Here is a 21,941-nt window from a genome sequence, read left to right on the forward strand (position 1 = left end):
CCATGTGATTTTAAGATTCCAGGAACATAAATATGCTAACACCATTATATGTATGATCCTCAAGCCTATGAACTACGCATACACAACGTACCAGATTTTAAATCACGAAAAATCATTAGGCAGAAAACAAAGGTGGATGGCATACCTCTCCTCCGGCGATTACGAGGATTTCGCGTGGCAACGGTCTCCCCGACAACTTCCTTTCCTTTCGGCGCACTGAAGGCTCCGTTCTCTCTCCTTTTTCGTAAATGGAGGCCAAGGTATTACAAGTCAGGAGACAAAATAAGTACTAAAAGACTCCACCAAAGGTCTGTCAATATTGACTATCTGGAAATTGTATGAAAGGTTTTGGTTTTGCGGGAATGGGATCTCAATGCTGGCAGAGCGTGATGGGCACCAAAAGGTAAGCTGATATGTTTTTCAAGGTTCTTTTAAAAATTCCCGTTTGGCTTGGAAGGAAGGAGATAATTTGACAGATGTACCAACTCGTTGCATGGTTAATGGATATATCGTCGGATCAATTATTAATTTTTTTCAATCTTTTCCCACGCAATTCCCTCTCTTGTCTACTGTTAACTTTGGCGAAATTCGGCATTTATGCTCATTCCATGCAAGGTTTATGGGAACGGGATATTTTGATTTTCAAAATAATAAAATCATACTTATATAAGCATATGCAAAGATATATATATATATATATATATATATATATATATCTAAATGCCCTGACATACATAATCTCGGAATTCGGGTACACACATACAATTAAACCAAAATTTGAATAATAACATATAATATCAAATAATAGAAAAATGGTTGAAATGTCCTTTATGCTCACTCGAGGGTTTACAATATATATATTGAAACTTGTTCATAATTGAGTTTACTTTTCTTTTTATACAATTATTTTATTATTTTATTATATAACTACAGTATTTCTCACTATAAATATAAGATTTCCAATTAAATTTTAGAAGTAATGTTCTAGTTTTGATTAATTTGAAAATGAATATAATTTAAATAATATATGTATATATATATTCTTATGTTTAGCCTAGCACAGCATGACTCAGGGCTTCTTGATTCTTCTTTAACAAGTTCCAACCCTCTTAAAACAGCATCGGCATCGTCACCACATCAAACTCTAAATTTGGCAGACAAGTCATTGGATTTGGCTACAACTATCCATAGGATAAACCAAACTTGGAGTTTGTTGATTTAAATGAGTATAACATTTTTAAGGTAGAACGAACTTCGAGTCATTCCAGAGATTCGTTGTTGATGAGTCTACTCAAATATCTATATTCCTATAAATTACAAGTCATATTCCAGGCACATCAACTTCTATCATTTATCCATATTTATCAATATTTCAATTTAAAATATGTTATGTCATCCATCCTCAATCACAAACAACACAATTAAGAATCATTATAAATGCACAAAATCCATCCATCTAACATGCTTCATAATTCGCTTAACAATTTCTAGACCTTACATTATCGCCAAGCAAAAGGGTTTGTTGCAAAAACCATCATCGAAACCATCAGAAAATAGAACCCGATCGCCAAATTTTTGGCCGCAACAGGCACAAATTATCTCTCTCACAATCTGAAATAACGTCAAACTCTCAATAGATAATGATGAATACCAAAGTATCCCCTGATACAAAGGGCTTATTCCTTTTATTATAATTCTGATTATAATGACTCATGATTGCGCGACACTTGATGCATGGTTGTGCATTCACTTAGACATTCAATGTGGCACATTATCTATCTTATCCATGCACAATTGTTGATCAAGTCAATTTTTATAGTTTCTTGAACACTTAGCTAATTTCCAAGTATAATCACACATTTAACTCATAAAAGTAATAATTGATCTTAAAACGTGCTTGTGAGTGTTAAATAGATTTTGCAATAAATTTCAACCAGCTTCACTAATACTATGAAAGAAATTAAAACCTAAAAGTTGCTAATAGATTTAGTTTCAACTCTCTTACATGATATATAGTAAGTGATAGCATCTCATTCTTTCCATTTGTAGTTACAGGGGTAATAACTATCAATGTATTGCACCAACAAGAAGAAAACAAGACTGAGCTGTGATTTTGTGCAAGTAAATAAAAATAAATGTGATTTTGTGCAATAAAAATAAAGATACTGAACAAAATATTTTTAAAGATATTCAGTCCACGACTTGGGAGTATATGTTTACCATTATGATATTTATGTTTATGGAAAATGCAACAAAGTTATGATAGTAATTATAAAAGTGTTGTCATTTTAGCCATGTACAATCTACATTCATTTATAGGTAGCAGAAATGGTTAATTACATAGAATTACTTACTAGATATATCTAGATCTCAGTGCATACTATAATGGAAGATAGAGATCATCTCATTGACATGGAAGGTAACCTTGTTGTAATTATTATCTCACATTTGTTGGAGATAAGGATAAAACATGATCTGAGATTGAATTTGGCACATTGATGAGATTATGAGACAAGAATTATATTGTCAAATATTGTTCATCTTGTTGTTTCTTATTAAAGAAGTTTTCACCCACATTTTAAGCTAAGTTGTGTTGCGTGTAGATAACATGTTTGATTGTTTCACATTGTTGTTAGCTATTAAATAATAGCTAGTAGCATATTTGGGTGTTTCTTTTGTGCGTTTGATTAAAAGGATTCTAACCATATAAAAATTACAATTTCATTTTCAAGGTTTGGCTTCAACTCGATAATCTTGTATAATTTTTTATAACTTTCCTATCAATTTATAAAATTCTCAACTTCCGTCTTGTTTATGAGAACCAAAATTTACTAACGGATTTTTACCTTGCCCTACTGACTCAAGCCAAGCCACATTGCCATAGTGACAAAGTTGTAATTTTCATCCCAAAATTTTCCAGATTTCTTGTTGATTTGATGAGTCTCATCATTTTATAGTTTAGCTTGATCACTCAAGATTAGTTATCATCATTAGCAACAAAGTATGTTTAAAGCAATTCAACCTCATTCACGTAACGCTTTTTTCTTCCTAAACTGTGATTCCATATATCTTACAATAATAAATAGGTAATCATACAAAATTTTGGTCGTACGATAGATAAAACTAGAAACCAGTTCTATTAAAACCAGACCAGGCTAGCTGGTGCAACTGGTTCAACTGTGAACCAATTCTTGATCTGGTTGAATTTGTCTAAAAAAGACTGATTTTTGTCATATATATATATATATATGAAAGTGGTCATGGATAATATTAACAAATTATGATTAATTAATTAGTTAAAAGTTAAAAAGTTATCATTGAAAATAAGTAAATATTAATTAGAGGGAAAAGTTATTTAAAATAAATAAATATTAATTAGAGAAAATAATTTAATTAAATTGATTTTAGTGGGTTGCAATAAGTTAATTATTTAGTGTTTTTAATAGAAGAATGCTAGATAAGTGATATTAGGCCATTTTATTTAAATATATTAAAATTTAATTACTATATAAATTATCTAATTAAATCGATTGAAATATAAATTAATAAAATAACTGATTTTATTATTGGCCCGCTTTTAAAAACATCGTTAAAAACCATCGGTCATGATTGATTTGTGATCGTTAAAGATTGACATCGGCCCCAGAGATCAACCGTATTCGGTTCCTACCGAAGCCAAGCATGTGATTGATAGTGTCATTTATTGTTTTTCATTCTTTATTTATAATTTCAATGTTCATAATCTAAAATTATTAACTCTCCAACATCAACTTGTTACTTTGTCACTGTAACATTCAACCAAGCCAAGTGCAATGCTAGTAAATTTTCTCACATACTCAGCCCTAGCGATGACATCCTCCTTCAGCGGCCCGTCCGGCACATCATCGAAGGTGTCAGCACAACCAGAATGACAAATGGACGCATCAGTAATCCAATTCTGCACATTAAACAACAAATACCGGAGCCTTTCCTTGGAGCTCCCGGCCGCGCCCAGATCGCGCATCTGTTTCAGCGATTTCTGGATATCGTCCACAGCGCCATCATCTCCACCAATAAAATCGAGACAGAGTTGGAGAGACCGTGCCATTCTAGGATCGTACTTGTGGTCAGCATCGCGGCTGAGGTTGGCCAAGTAGGAAGCCATCGTTTGGACCTTCTCCAAGCTGACGCCGATGGCGACGATGGACAGCTTTGCTAGGTCCCCGTTGACGGATCTAGAGTAGGGTTTCAAGGAGGCGTAGCAGAGGTCGGAGTAGGTAGTGCATTTGCAGCTGGAGCGGATGAAATCTGAACCATTGGTTAGTGGTTGGGAGCCGGGGCTGGGGCTGGGGCTGGGGATGAAATCAACGGATGGCATTGCGTTGAGATTAAGGGCTGAGACTAAACGGAGGTTAAATAAAAAGAGAAGAGGGAGAAGGAAAAGAGGACGTGAAGTGTTTTTGTTCATGGCTGTGTTTTATTTTTGGTGTGAGACAGAGAGAGTGGTGAGTTTCTATGGGGAAGGATTCACGTTCAAATAGTGAAAAACTGATGAATGGAATGACAATTTTGTCCTTGGATATTAAACGGCATTGGAAGATTTTTTTTTTTTTGGGTAAGTTAAAATATTGTCTGGATCTTATACCAGAAACCATTTATTATAATAAATTTTATTTTAAATATATATATTTTTTCAGTGAATAAAATTGCTAAGATATGAAAAAATATGTTTTTTTATGTATACATGTGTGATAATTTGCAAATAATAATATATAAAATATTATAAAATCATAAACAAAGGGTTGCCATTTTGGCAAATAAAATGTGAAAAATTGTATTTTTAGATATTAACGATTATATCTACTGTTTTTTAGTAAAATAATTAATTAGTTTCCTGATTAGCATTGATTCTCTGATATTATATATTAATTTCCTATTAATATTAATGTAATAATAAATTTGCATTAATTTCCCATTTAGTATTAGATTTATGTGACATCAAATATTTATGGGAAATTAAATTAAATACCCATTTTACCTTTTTATTAAGCAAAAATACTCATTTTTCTTATTTCTAAGCAAAAATGTCCATTTTTCCTATTCCTAAGTAAAAAAGTCCTAAATATTTTTTAAAATACCAAAACTACCCTTCACTACATCTATATAAACTCTCTCACTCTCACTCTCATTACATATACTTTGTATATCATTCAAATACTCATTTTCACTTTCATTTTTACTCAATATCAATTATTGCGGGTTTGTTCGAAAGAAAGAAGTTGTATTTTTGAATTCGAATCGAAAAAAATCAATTTGTGAGAAAAAGGTATTTATACTAATCTTAACTCAAATTTAATTTTATTTGTTAAATCTAGTTCATATATCATGTAAAGGGGGCATTTGGACAATTGATAATAATTTAAGGGTGAAATAAAATGTTAGAAAATTATGAGGGTCATTTTGATATTACACAATATAAGAAGGATTTAAATAATATGTTAAAAATAGATAAATGTATTTTGAAACAAGACAACATACAAGGGTGTTAAATGAAATGCTAGATAATTATGGGGGGGTAAATAAAATTTTAGAAAAATATAGAGGTATTTTGATATTAAATATCTTAAGAACGTTTTAAATGGAAAATAAGGAATAGATAGATGTATTTTAATATAAGAAAACAAACAAAGGTGTTAAATAAAATGTTAGATAATTATAAGGGGGTTAAAAAAATATTAGAAAAATATATGGGGTTTTTTGATATTAAATAGTGTAAACCGGTTTTAAATGATATGTTATGAGTAGATAGATACATTTTCATATAAGACAGCATGTGAGATTTTATATGAAATATTAGATAATTATAGGGGGTTAATAGAAATGTTGAAAAAATATTGGGGTAATTTGATATTAAACATTGTAAGATAGTTTTAAATGATATGTTAAAAGTTGATAAATGCATTTTCATAGAAAACAACATGTGAGGCTGTTATGTGAAATGTCGCATAATTATAAGGGTAAATGAAATGTTACAAAATATGAGGGGTGTTTTGGTATTAAACATTGTGAGAATGTTTTAAATAAAATGTTAGGAATAGATTGATGCATTTTGATACAAGACAACATTTTTTATACCAGACAACATACAAGGGTGTTAGATGAAATGTTAGATAATTATAAGGGTTAAATAAAAAGTTAGAAAAATATAGCATTTTTTATATTAAACATTGTAAATAAGTTTTAAATGATATGTTATGAGTAGATAAATGTATTTCCATACAAGGTAATATGTGAAGATGTTATATGAAATGTTAGAAAATTATAGGGGAATAATTGAAATGCTAAAATAATATGAGGGTATTTTGATATTAAACATTCTAAAACTGTTTTAAATGACATGTTATAAGTAGGTTTAGACATTTTGAGAAATTACAAGTGGCATATATATTAATAAATGGTTATTGTGGATTTTTTTTATAAATGTTTAATTTTTCCCAAAAATTTGTTATTGTAGGATTCATAATTATAATGAGTGGTTATGCATCGGTTCATTTTCAAGGAGAATGAATTCAACATGATGACAATATAATAAAATATGTTGGAGGATGTAAACAACTGATTAAAATTCCTTCTGGAACAATATTTGAGAAATTTATTCAACTTTTGAAAGAGCATTGTGGTGTTGATCCAATCAAAACCTACCTTCAACTATCTATGAAACCAAGAAAAATTGAGCTCGACTGCCTTGTACAGATCCAAAATGATGAAGGTGTCTAAGGTCTTATTGATATGTCTTAATACTTGCAGGAATATATTCTTGTTTTTGTTATATGTACCCCAATTGAAGGACAAGAAGGGGAAGAAAAAGAAAAAGAAATCAGTGAAGTGAAAAAAGAATATGATTTGGAAGGTTTGATTGATTTCAGTAAAGATACATTGTATATTGCAAACTCATGAGCTCATGGAGAGAAAGATAGAGTTCCCTGATTGGGGTGACTTTGAGGAGAACGACATAACTGATATTCTTCTTGATGAGGTAGAGTCCAAGCGTATACCACCTATTACTAGGGGTATAAATAGTTTGTAGCATGAAGATTTTTTTCAGAAATGACCAAAATTTGAAAAACAGAATTCAAATTCTATACGTTGAAATACCTTAGAATGTCAACAATTGAAAAATCATTCAAAAATCTGAAAAAAACGTGTTGATATAACCTAAAATTGCAAAAATCAAAAAAACAAAATAAAAATTCGAATTTTATATGATGAAATACACTAAAATGTCAATAATAGAAAAATTGCTCAGAAATCCGAAAAAAAACATATCTGAATTTTGAAAATTACATCATAAAATATGCCTAGAAAGGCCTAAAAATGAAGAAACATATGTCAAATTCAAAAGCTACATATCGAAAAACCCTAAAATAGGAAAAATTAATATAAAATTTGAAAACTATTCATCGAAAAACCTTAGGTATGCAAAATATCAATTTACCCCTTACAAAATTTCTACTCTCAAACAGGTCCAATATTTTTTTTGCCTCTTATCAATTTTTTAATCTCCTATAGGCCCTATAGTTTTAAAAAAATCAATTCCCCCCAACCCACGGTTTTCATGGATCAACTCACAGTTTTCTATAAAATATCTAGGACCCCCATGGATTTCTCTCTTATCTCTCTGGCCCCTAATAATTTGAAAAAGCTAAATTTGCCCCCTCCCATGGGTGATCGCTCCTACTCGTGGGAGGTTTCATTTGGTCTATGGGATATATTGTTCCCACGGACCCCATCACCAGTAGTTCTAACCCATTTTTAGGCCAAAAATCATCATTTCTGTAACCTCTCCTAACCAATAGGTGTGTTACAAAAAAACGGTAAGAGTTTCCCTATTTTAGAGGGCTCGGGGAATATTTTTTTCTTTTTAATTATGCCCTATAACACTCCCAATTAGCAATTCACACAAACCAGTCCTACCAACCGATTGGATTTTCATCAACTTAATCACAATTAATAAAATAAGTATATAATAATAACCATCATAAAAATTATCACCCACATAAACTTTATAACCAATTTTCATAACTAACCATATGTATATATATATATATATATAGATATAGCTATACACAATCACATATATATACATATAGGAAACAAAATATATACATATCCACCAATATCTACATCAAGTGTGTGTGTGTATATATATATATATATATATATTCACATATACATCAAAACATATAAATCAACAAAATTATGGTGTCTTCCTCCCTTAGTCTCATGTCTCATTAGTGCTCCCTGAGAACCTTTGCTGCAACTCTTTACCTATAAAATATTAAATTAAACGGAATAAGTGCCCATGGCTTAGTAAGAAGATCATACTCAATACTCAAAGTATTTCATACCAGTACTAATCTCTTTCATACTCAGTGTGTCTGAGCTATTTACATACAAAATAATTGACATGGAACACGTATTAAACACATATCATAATTCTCTTCTTTCACCCATTTATTCATTTCCTTACTATGCAAATATAATTCACTTGTTATGATTTATGCATGTATGAGTGCCATGACTTTTCTATTTTTTGTTCATACATCTTTCTCAACTCTTTATCAGCCACATAGGCTTGTATGCATGATTCTAATGCAAATGACTTTCATAAAATATTTACTAATTCTTTCTTTTTTTTTTTCAAATATTTTCATTAACCGGTCTAGACTACATATGACAATACTTGCAGTCACTATACAATGTACAATTCTCTCTTACATGTGCTCATCCTTTTCCTATAAAACCAAGTCTGAGCACCAACAACTATATTGATTGTTTAAAGCTTTGGTGCTTGGTCTTATTTATCAAATTGACAGGTTTTGAGCATGAGTAGATTGGGTGGAGCTGGTGCAGTGGCTTCACTAGTAATAGATATGCCACTGTTATCAGTTGAGGTATGAAACAAATAATTGATTATATAATTGCAGAAGATAAACAATTGCTTGTTTTCTCATGTTCATGTACGAGGGGTATTTTAGGATGACTCTGGTGAAGGTGGAAGAAACCAACCAGCTTGGGAGAAATGGTCAAATGATGGAACAGAAAGGCAGGTAGCAAGATACCAGCAAAAACCCACAAGATTTGGCAGGAGTAACAACAACGAATACCACCAGCAAAAAAAATACAAAGGCTAACACATCAATATTACAAAACGGTAGCCCAACACACAAAGGTTAACACATCAATATCACAAATGGCAGCCCAAATTTGAAACAAGCATACCATAACAAACCACCATCCCACGAGATAGCCCATCCGAAGCTTGGAATGTCTCCAAGGTCTCCTTGACCAAATTAACCTCACCCATCTTACTAAAAGTCATGAGGTCGTGGACAAAATCAAGTTGACTGAATTTTTTCTCTTTCCACCTTTTGTGAAATTTGAAACCTGGGTTGGCCATAGTTGGATAACCTTTTTTTTTTTTTTTTGTATAGATAATAATTATAATTATAATGTTAAATATTATATGTAATTATTATTCATAGTTATGTATTTTCAGGCAAAATGGTCACTCAAAGTCAAAATAAGTATTCGTTATTAGGTTGGATTTTATCTTGATCAAGTTTGAATAAAATACAGTATAAGATCAATTTAAATATAAAAAAATCAATCAAAGATCGGTTCGAAATCAACGAGGGATTTGAACTCAATTCAAAAATAGTTTTATTTTAGATTATAATTTGGTTGAAAAATGGTTTGAATAAGTTTGATTTGGAAAATTGAACAAAAAAACAATTTATGATTTACAATCTAGTTTGAGTTTAAATGGAACAAGACTAAACATTAAACTTAGGTGCAAGTCTTATGCCACAACAAATATGTAAAAGGTTGGATATGTGAGAACTTAAACCCTCAATAGTCACTTTATAATTAGTTAACAAATTTATCAAGTATCCAAGTGGAAAACTAGAAAACGTTCCTTTACGAGTGGGAAAATTCTATATTTTAGTTGATTTTATAATCTTAGAAATGGTGGAAGACACTCGTATTCCCATAATTCTTGGACGACCATTCTCAACAACCATTGGTGCTATTATATACATGAAGAATGGGAACCTAGCATTTGAGATTGGGCAAAAGAAGGTATAATTCAATGTATTTAAATTAACCACACAACCTTTTACTATTAATTCTTGTTGTAGGATAGATGTCATTAGAAAATATATGGATGAAATATTCAAAGAGACTATCCTAGAAGATGCACTTGAATCCTACTTAATCCATAATGACTTCATAACTCACGCGGACACCAAAATTGACACATCTGTGCACTACTTAGAAGTTATGGAAGTGACAAGATTAACGTCACGACTTAAATTTACAGACATCAATCAAACGATAATATAGCCAAACCTGGACGTATCATAACTATTGGTAAAGGATGTACCTTAGGTAGAACTAAAACCATTACTAGCCAAGCTCATGTATGTGTACCTCACTTTAGATTCTACTAATTCTATTATTATCAATGTTGACTTGAATGATGAGTAGGAAAATAAACTAGTACGACTATTATAGGATTATAGGAAAATAATTGGATACAATATTCACGATCTGGAAGGCATTAGTCATTTCATATGCATGCACCATATTCACAAGATGGATGATCACAAACCCTCTTGTAATACCCACAAGTATACCTAAGGTTATTTTCATCTTTTAACTTCTGTTTGTGATTAACTATGCTTGAGTAATATTATAGATGTAAGGCTGGAGTTACATGGCCATGTAGGCAAGCCACATGCCTTTGTATGTGATGGCAAGGGCAAAATATTTTTTTCCCATGTAGTGTTGGGGAATTGGTTAAGTATGGATGTCATATACGCCTATGTATATTGGTGTACATGCTCGTGTATGGTCAATGCATTTGAATTTTGGATAAGGATCAATTTTATGGTGATTTCAAAAATGCCATTATTGAGTAATGACATGCACACCCGTGTATGGTAAGGTACACAACCATGTATTGCAAACAATAGTGCGAATAAAAAGAACTCCAACGCGTTTGACTAACACTTTCTACTATATTCTTTTAACAAAACAGAGAGGTCTTGAAATGATTTGAGAGATTTTGGAGGCTAGAGATCATGAGGATTGTTAGGGATCGTTCTTTGCCACGAGAAAAGCTATTTGGGATAAAAAAAAGTAAGTTAAGTAATGTGGCTTTTCATTATGTTTTTGTCTAAATTTGGTCATGGAGATTTCTGAAATGATATTTAATAGATTACATACATTTGTTAAATGTACTATAGATATCAAACTAATTAAATTGCTATGTTGATTTTGGTGTGATTGTTGGCAAAAATGAGAATTCAATGAGTTTATGTGCATTATGCTTAAATTAGGGTTTGTGATGAGTTAAACTGGAAAATATGCCATTAATTGACTTTAGTGCACGAATATATTTTATTAATGCTTGGATACTAATTGGTTTCAATGTATGGCAAACATGAGAATTAGTTGTATAATTTATGGACTTTGTCTATAGAGTGAGTTAACTTTTGTTTAGACTTGATATGTTAGTGTTTGAGAATGACTTGGATGCATGAAACTTAAGTTAGGTAATCGGAAAATGTAAGGAATTACTATATAGAGCTATGAAAATTGATGTTACACGGTCGTGTGTTGATAGACACACGACCATATATATTTAGGGGAAAATAGTTCTTATGTTAGGTTAGGCCATGGGTGTGTTAATTTGGGGATGGATACATACCTATGTGGTATATGAGACATGATTGTGTATGCCACCCTAGATTACATTCCCATGTTAGCTAATTATGTAGCCGTGTATGTAGGATTCATATTAGCCTTGTAAGGAAGACACGCCCTATGTATAATTAGGGAAAATGGAAAGAAAGGTTTAAAAAATTAGCAAGGTATAGATACAATAATAGTAATAACTAATATATCCCTATAAGGGATTTATAAGAGATGAATAAAGGATAAGGCTTTAATGGAGGTAGTATGAGATGAAAATTAATTATGGGCATTCCTGACTATGTGGATGACAATGTAGACCTAGACCAGAGCTATTCTAAGTCAAAAATTGAAACAATGTATTATCTCATTCTCGCCACCATGTGCAACGTGGACTCATCACTGAGTTATGTGTAGTATGACTCATCACCAAGCTATATGTAGTGTGATTCATCACCAGGTTATGTGTTGTATGACTTTTCACCAAGCTGTGTATAGTGTGATATCATTGAACTAAGTGTAGTGTGATTAGACTTGATAGTTCGTGCTAACGTTGTGTCAGTTCAAGTTTGTTTGAGAGATCTTCAACTTTAACTTGATCCGAATTAGAATTGTATTGAAATTTTTTAACCCTAACCAAACCTTTTAATATTCAAGTTGATCCAATCCAACCTAAATTGTCTAAAATTATCTATTATTTTCACTTTCCAAATTATTTTTATCATTTTAATTTCTTTACTAAATTACCCTGACATATTATTAATAAAACATATAATATAATATTTTATCTTATTAACAAATGGTCTAAACATTTATATACTAAGACTTTTCAAACACATCAATAATCTAATTAAACAAGTTAAATTCTTACTACTTAGTAATAAAATAAAATATTTAAATAAAAATAAAAATAAGATGACTAATTATAATTATAAAAATATACAATTGTATGTAATATATAAATATTCCAAATTCTTACTATAAAGATACGATATATAATTATAAGAGTAAAAACTTTAGAAAACATCTATAGTTTGACTAACCAATTAAATTCTTACTGCTTAATAATAAAATAAAAATATTTAAATAAAAATAAACAATAATAAAAGTAATTATAATTATATAAAGATACATCTATATGTAATATATAAAGATTTTAACTGTTATTGATATTGTCTTTTAACATTTTTATAATTTATCCTTAACAAATTCTATTAAAATAATATTTCTTCAAAATATTCAAATCGATTTAGGTTATGCTGAGTTACTTTCATGTGAACCCAACACTATCCAATTTGATTTCATTTTATATTGGGTTGACTCGAAATAAATTTTGTGTCAAAAGACTCAACCATAACCCAATATTTTTCGTATCGAGTTAATAGATCGTGTTGAAAATTATTAACTCTAAGAGTGATTATGATCGTCTGTGTGACTTTAGCCCAAAAATCGATCGACATATGTATAAGATACACCATATATATGACATTAAGATGTCGTGTGCTTTCACTAGAAGTCGAAGACACCGATATACATAATTTGATATTAGTTATCAGGGATGACACATATATTAGGTTTTGGGCATAAAGTGTCAAGATATTTGGTGGGTATCTGAGATGCTAGTGTAACATCCGAAATACCACAACTAGATAGGACACAAAGTGATTTGACTTATGTTATTGCTTATTTGCTATGTGTATGGGATCAATGGGTCACCTACTTACTAAGTGTGTTTCACTCATCGTATTTCTTTGTGATTTTGCAAGTAGGATCATTGAGTAACGGAGCAGCAATGGAGCCAACAAGTTAGTTCGAGATGTTGCATGAAGTGAGGGGTATTTTTGTTATTTGTATATTTATAATGTTGTTTTGTTTTATGTATGCATTGACTTCTATAAATTGGGATGCTATGCACTTGAGTTTATAAACTTGGTTTCCATACACTTGATTTGGATTGAATTATTTATTGAAGTTATTAATGCTTTTTTTAGGATTGTGGCTTTTATTAGCGATAAACACCATGCATTTATTTTGTTGTTGCATATGTTATCGGGATGAATTGGGTTATCATGTCTCTTTAGGTATATATTCTAGGTAGGGGTATGTACCTAGAGAGGGGTGTTATACCTCTATAGAAAATCAACGAAAGATCAACCCCAACATGAAAAAGTTGTTAGGAAGGAAGTCATAAAACCATTAGATGTTGGGGGTCATATATCCTATTTTTAATAGCAATTAGGTAAGTCCAGTACATGTAGTGTCGAAGAAAGGTGAGATGATAACGGTGAAGAATGAAAACAATGAATTGATCCTAACAAGAATAGTTGTAGATGGTGAATGTGCACGGATTATAGAAAAAAAAATGCCGCCAGAAAGGACCATTTCTCTTTATCATTCAAAAATCATGTATTAGAAAGATTAGCTAATTACTAGTATTTCTGCTACATAAACTGATATTCATGATTTTTCTAGATGCATGATGGTCATATTCTAAGACTTCATTGACTGTATAATAGAAGTTTTCATGGATGACTTTTCAATTTACAGTGGTAGTTTTGACAGTTGTTTGGCCAAGCTTTTAAGGTGTTTTAAAGATTTGAAGAAGTGAATCTTGTACTCAATTGGGGAAAATGTCACTTCATGGTAGAAGAAGAGATTGTATTAGGACACATGGTATCCGAACAAGGGATAAAGGTAGATTATGCAAAAGTATAAGTAATTGAGAAGTTACTGCTACCTACCAATGTCAAGGGAGTTAGATGCTTCCTAGGACATGCTTGAATTTATAGAAGATTCAAAAATGACTTCTAAAAAAAGCTAAACCCCTCTCTAAAAAAGTGTAGATCTATCAATTCTAGTAAGTTCTAAGGTAAAAAATTTAAGTTTTTTGAGATGTGAAGTTTAGAGTTTTGATGGATGATTATGTTTTTGGTTGATTAAGGTTGTTAGGAAGAAGAAAAGAAGGAGGATAAACTTAAATCACCTAATTAGCAAAGAAAAGGTAAGAATTTCATACTTTACATACTTAAAGTAATTTAAGTTAGGTTATTTAAATAACCTTTACTTATATAAGTGTGTAAGGTATTAGAATTAAGGTGATTTATGCTTAAAAGATTAAATAAATTCATCATGACTTATGATGTAATTTTGTCATAAGGGTATTTTAGACATTTCATATTCTTGGAGTTAGCTTAGTGGATTTTGTGTGTTGAATATGTGAGAAATGATGAATTGATGAAAGAATTTGTATTAAAGGTAAGCATGTAATTTTTGACCATAAGGGTAAAAATGTCATTAAATATGATGTAGGTTAATTTTTGCTTAATTATGTGCATGATATGTAGAATAACCGTTATATTAAGTCTATATTATACATTTTGAAATTAATTTAATATATGAGATATATATAAATGTATGAGAAAATAATATGATGTTTAATAAAAAGTGAAAAGAATAAGGGAAAATAATGAATGGACATATTTCATATTATGGTTATATATGCATACATGAGGAATCATAACATATACATGATTTCAGAAAAATAAAGAAAGAGGAAAAAAATTTTCTAAGTTATGCATGTTTTCAGAAAATAAAAAACAAGTGTTTTTGGTTTTATAATGACTCATATGATACAGGAGAGTAGAAAGCATACTTAAAATCCTTACACGCGAGCTATACTGTGCGGACAACAAATAAAGATATTGGTTTTATTGTGTGGACAACAAAGAAAGATATTAGCTGTACTATGTGGACAGCAAATAAAGATGTTAGTTGTACTATGTGGACAACAAAGAAAAAAAATGGAGAAATATGCATGTAAAAGAGGATTGTACCTTGTATGGTGACTACAAGTATTGTCCTATATAGTCTAGATCGGTCAATGAAAATATTTGACAAACAAAAAAAAAAGAGAAAGAATTAGTAAATATTTTATGAAAGTCATTTGCATTAGAAGCATGTATGCAAGCCTATATGGCTGATAAAGAGTTAAGAAAGATGTATAATCAGAAAATAGAAAAGTCATGACACTCATACATGCATAAATCATAACGAGTAAATCATTTTTGTATAGTAAGGAAATGAATAAATAGGTGAAAAAAGAGATTTGTGATATGTGTTTAATATATGTTTCGTGTCAATTATTTTGTTTATAAATAGCCCAAACACGTTGAGTATGGAAGAGATTAGTACTGGTATGAAATGCTTTAAGTATTGAGTATAATCTTCTTACTAAGCCATAGTCACTCACTCCGTTTAATTTAATATTTTACAGGTAAAAAGGTTCTCGGGGAGCACTAGTGAGACATGAGGCTGAGGGAGGAACGCACCATATTTTTGTTGATTTACATGTTTATGATGTATATGTGAATATATATATATATATATATATATATATATATATATATATATATATATATATATATATATATATATATATATATATATATTTGATATATATATTGGTGGATATGTATATATTTTGTTTCCTATATGTATATATGTGATTGTGTATGTCTATATCTGTATATGTATATATATATATGACTAGGTATTGAAATTGGTTATAAAGTTTCTGTGGGTGATAATTTTTATGATGGTTATCATCATTAGGTATTTATTTTGTTAATTGTGATTAGGTTGATAAAAATCCAATCGGTTGGTAAGACTAGTTTGTGTGAATTACTAATTAGGAGTGTTATAGGACATTAAAAATAATAATAAAAAATTTCCCCAAACCCTTTAAAATAGGGAAGCTCTTACCATTTTTCTGTAACACACCTAATGGTTAGAAGAGGTTATAGTACTTGAGGCTTTTAGTCCTTTCATACCAAACTTTTTTAATAAGTCTTTGATGTATGAAGATTGGTTGATAAAGATGCCTTTTTTGTTTTGCTTGATGTTAAGTTCAAGAAAATACTTGATTTATCCCGCCATGCTCATTTCAAATTATTTGCTCATAAGATTAGAAAATTCTTCATAGTAGAGCCAAAAATGATATCATCAACATAAATTTAAACCAAAAGTATATCATTTTCTTTGCTTTTAATAAACAATGTAGTACCTACTTTTTCAATGCAAAAACCTTTTTCAAGCAAGAATTTTGGAGTTTAAAAGCATGGTTTGGAAAATCATGACTTTTAAACCTGGTAGGTTGTTCAACATAAACTTCCTCCATGATAAATCAATTTAAGAAAACACATTTTACATCCATTTGATATAATAAAATTTTAGAACATCTAAATGTCAAAAGCATCCTAATGGATTCTTGTAACACTCGGATTCAGGTATGTCAGTGAACTCTACTTCCAAAATTACCACTAGAGCTAATTTTATAACTTGTTGTTTAAAGAAATTGTAAAAAAATTATAGAAAACTACTAAATGAGCAATAATTTTCAAAGGAGGTAAAATGGTCATTTTAGAAGGATTTAAGAGACAAAGTGGGAATGAAAATTGAATGGCACAGTTGAAATTATATGGTGGTGCTAAGGGTTTTTGGTAATTGGCTAAATGAGCAATAGTCATTTATGAAAAAGGTTAAGGGCAAATTGGTCCAAAAGGCTTATAAAACCCATAACCTATTCATTTTCTTCTTCTTTAGCCAAGAGTCTCCATAATTTTTAGCTAAAGTTTTCCTTCAAGCAAAATTCATCAAAAACCTAGCTAAACCACCTAATTTTCATAGCCTCAAGTTATAAAAAGTGTAGATCTATCGATTCTGGTAAGTTCTAAGATAAAAAATTTAATTTTTAAGAGATGTCAAGTTTAGGGTTTTGATGGATTATTATATTTTTGGTTGATTAAGGTTGTTAAGAAAAAGAAAATAAGGAGGGTAAGCTTAAATCACCTAATTAGAAAAGAAAAGGTAAGAATTTCATACTTTACATACTTGAAGTAATTTGAGTAAGGTTATTTAAATAACCTTTACTTATATAAGTGTGTAAGGTATTAGAATTAAGGTGATTTATGCTTAAAAGGATAAAGAAATTCATTAGGATTCATGATGTAATTTTTGGCCATAAGGGCAAAAATGTCATTTTATGTGATATAGGTTAATTTTGCTTAATTATGTGCATGATATGTGGAATAGCCCTTATATTAAGTTTATATTATATATTTTGAAATTAATTTGATGCATGAGATATAAATAAATGTTTGAGAAAATAATATGATGTTTGATAAGGAGTGAAAAGAATAAGGGAAAATAATGAATGGGCATATTTCATATTATGGTTATACATGCATACATGAGGAATCATAGCATATGCATGATTTCAGAAAAAAATAATGAAAGAGGTAAAACATTTTCTAAGTTATGTATGTTTTCAGAAAATGAAAAACAAGTATTTTTGGTTTTATAATGACTCATATGATACAGGAAAGCGGAAAGCATGCTTAAAATCCTTACACGCGAGTTGTACTGTGTGGACAGCAAAGAAAAAAAATAATGAAATATGCGTGTAAGAGAGAATTATACTTTGTATGGTGACTACAAGTACTGTCATATATAGTCTAGACCGGTCAATGAAAATATTTAGAAAAAAAAGAAGAAGAAAGAATTAGCAAATATTTTATGAAAGTCATTTGCATCAGAATTATGCATGCAAGCCTATGTGGCTGATAAAGAGTTGAAAAAAATGTATGATTAGAAAATAGAAAAGTCATGACACTCAAACATGCATAAATCATAACGAATGAATCATAATTGTATAGTAAGGAAATGAATAAATTGGTAAAAAAAGAGAATTATGATATGTGTTTAATACGTATTTCGTGTCAATTATTTTATATATTAATAGCCCAGACACGCTAAGTATGTAAGAGATTAGTACTGGTATGAAATACTTTGAGTATTGAGTATGATCTTCTTACTGAGCCATGGTCGCTCACTCCATTTAATTTAATATTTTACAAGTAAAGAGTTGCAGCAAAGATTCCCGGAGAGTACTAGTGAGACATGAGACTGAGGGAGGAAGGCACCATATTTTTGTTGATTTATATGTTTTGATGTATATGTGAATATATGTTTATATATATATATATACTTGATGTAGATATTGATGGATGTGTATATATTTTGTTTCCTATATGTATATATGTGATTGTGTATAGCTATATGTATATATATATACATATATATATATATATATATATATATATATATATATATATATATATATATATATATATAGTTATGAAAAAAAAAATTGGTTATAAAGTTTCTGTGGGTGATAATTTTTATGATGGTTATGATTATGTACTTATTTTATTAATTGTGATTAAGTTGATGAAAATCCAGTCGATTGGTAGGACTGGTTTGTGTGAATTATTAATTAGGAGTGTTACAGGACATAATAGAAAAAAAAAATTCCCTGAGCCCTCTAAAATAGGGGAACTCTTGTCGTTTTTCTGTAACACACCTATTGGTTAGGAGATGTTACATTTTTGGTATCAGAGTGCGATTTTGGGCGGTTAAAGGAAGATATAAGGGAATGTGTGGTAATATAATACAATATATCTATAGTTTGGCATTCTTGTATTGCATAGGTGCCCCTCATGTCTCACAGATCAACTCCTGAGAATCGATTGCAGTAAGTTGTTTTCTTTGTCTGTATTCAAATAATGGAATAATAAAATCCTTATGTAGTTACACTTATGCAGTTTTTTGATGGGGAGTACCACACGACGAAGACGGGGTCATGGAAGAGGTATTCAGAGAGAGACGGCAAAACCGTCTAACCCTACCCCGTCAGGTAGTTCAGGATTTGGGCTAGCAGAAATCAGAGATATAGTCCGTCAAGTGTTAACCAAGAGTCAAGGTAGACCCACACCTGAAAATATAGCCAGAGATGCCATTCGAGATGAGATTAGAAGTGAGATTCGTGAGAAGGTCATAGAAGAAATAAAAAATGAAATGAGGAATAAAGGGAGAGGAGAAATTGGAGCTTGAAGGTGACTTGAGCCCATTTATTCCTTACCTAGTCAATATACCCCTCCTGAATTTAAAGTTACTAAAGATCCTTTGGTGGCTGATGAGTGGATCAAGCAAGTGGAAAGTACCATAGATTTGTTTCCTATGACTAATAAAGAAAAAGTTTGGTATACTAGTTTTTTAATGAGGGGAGAGGCCCGTGTATGGTGGGACCTAGTTAAAGAAACTAAAAATATGGACCTGATGACTTGGCAGGACTTTAGAAGGGCATTTGAGGCCCAATACAGAACAACTGATATGGTAACAATCAAAGTTCAAGAGTTTATTTCTTTGCAGTAGGGGGAGGGTTCAGTAAAGGATTATTCTACCCGTTTTGATGTCTTATCTAGTTTTACTCTAGGTATGGTAAGTACACCTAGTCTCCGACTAGATAGATTTCTTCAGGGTCTTAGACCGGAGATAGCCTTACATATGCTAGTTGGATCATATCCTCCTCAAACTTATGAAGAGGTATTGGAGAGAACATTGAGGTTAGAGGTATATGTTAATAAGCTACCCAGGAATACACCTTCCATGACAACACCTCTATCATTGATAACACCCCAGACAGTGATGCCAGGTCGGTTAGCTCTACCTGCTTCATTGACTGTTTCAGCACCTGTTACAACATCAGAGGGTAGTTCAATTGGCTCCAGTTTCATAGACAATAGGGGAAAAAGAAAATTTAAGTCAAAAGCAAGTAGAAAAGGTGGAAGGAGTGACAAGAAACCTAGAAAAGAAAATATTCCCTCGTGTCAGATTTGTGGGAGACGTCATAGTAGGGAATGTTGGTATCGACAGAAATAGGTGATTTGTTATAGATGCCAACAGCCAGGGCATATAGCAAAGGATTGCCAAAGTATCGAGGTGCCAGTCTCAATACCGCCACAACAAATCCTGATTCCACCAATGCAACCAGGGAGAAGTACTAATGTACGAGTCTATACAGCTACCCATAGTCAGGCAGAGGTTAGCCCATCTACAGTTACTAGTCAACTCTTATTTCACTCTATTTCCTTATATGCATTGATTGATTCAGGAGCTACACACTCATTTATTGCACTGGAGGTTATTGAAAGGGTAGGTTTAGTGCCTGTTAGATCTGCCCATTCCATTAGAGTTGAGATGTCAAATGGTGGGAGTGTGATTACTGATAAGATGTTAAAAGACCAGAGGGTAGTGATATATGAGAGAGAGTTAAAGGTGGACTTGATTGTCTTTGATATGCCCGATTTTGATGTTATCTTGGGCATAGATTTCTTAGAAAGATATGGATTTGAGATTGACTATAGAAAGAAAAAGGTTTGATTCCAACTTGACAATGGGGATCACTTCAGTTTCGGAGAAGGTCATCAACCTAATATGATGATCAACAGTGTAAAAGCGTAAAAATTGTTGAAAAATGGGTGTACGAGATATTTAGCTCATGTGGTACATGAATGTGATATTTAAAGATTGGGTGTTCAGGATGTCCCAATAGTACGAGATTTTTCAGATGTTTTTCCTGATGAGCTACCAAGTTTACCTCTAGAGAGAAAGTTGGAGTTCAATATAGAGTTAGAACCTGGCTCAGCCCCAATTTCAAAGGCCCCCTATTGAATTGCTCCAACTGAAATACAAGAATTAAAGAAACAGTTGTAAGAACTTTTAGATAAGGGTTTTATTAGACCCAGCCACTCTCCTTGGGGAGCGCCCATACCATTTGTCAAAAAGAAAGATGGGTCGCTCCGTATGTGCATAGATTATAGAGAGTTGAATAAACTGACAGTGAATAATAAATACCCATTACCTCGAATTGGTGATTTATTTGATCAATTGAAAAAAGCTTCTGTGTTCTCCAAAATTGACTTGAGGTCAGGTTATCACCAGGTAAGGATTACAGAGCAAGATATTCCAAAGACAGCTTTTCGGACCCGCTACAAGCACTACGAGTTTGTGGTAATGCCCTTTAGATTGACTAATGCTCTAGTGATCTTTATGGATTTAATGAATCGAGTATTTCATGATTGCCTTGACAAATTCCTGATGGTATTTATTGATGATATCTTGATATACTCTAGATTAGAAGAAGAATATGTCGAACACTTGAGATTTGTGCTACAAAGATTGAAAGAAAAGAAATTGTATACCAAATTCTCTAATTGTGAATTCTGGTTGGATCGAGTAATATTTTTGGGACACGTGGTTACTAAGGAAGGTATAGTTATAGACCCTAGTAAAGTAGAAACAAT

The 21,941-nt window shown here is 31.2% G+C and overlaps 1 protein-coding gene across 1 annotated transcript; it reads right to left on the minus strand.

The window, feature by feature from the left end:
• Positions 1-3,766: 3,766 nt before the first annotated feature.
• Positions 3,767-4,357, minus strand: LOC123205380 (21 kDa protein-like). Its single transcript, XM_044622323.1, has one exon. It carries the CDS (start codon positions 4,355-4,357, stop codon positions 3,767-3,769), a length of 591 nt encoding a protein of 196 aa, XP_044478258.1.
• Positions 4,358-21,941: the final 17,584 nt, after the last annotated feature.

The sequence above is a fragment of the Mangifera indica genome, unplaced genomic scaffold (assembly GCF_011075055.1).
Source record: "Mangifera indica cultivar Alphonso unplaced genomic scaffold, CATAS_Mindica_2.1 Un_0004, whole genome shotgun sequence".
Lineage (NCBI taxonomy): Eukaryota > Viridiplantae > Streptophyta > Magnoliopsida > Sapindales > Anacardiaceae > Mangifera > Mangifera indica.

Coding starts and splice junctions, on each gene's coding strand:
- LOC123205380 (XM_044622323.1), bottom strand. CDS start 4,357: ATGCCATCCGTTGATTTCATCCCCAGCCCCAGCCCCAGCCCCGGCTCC.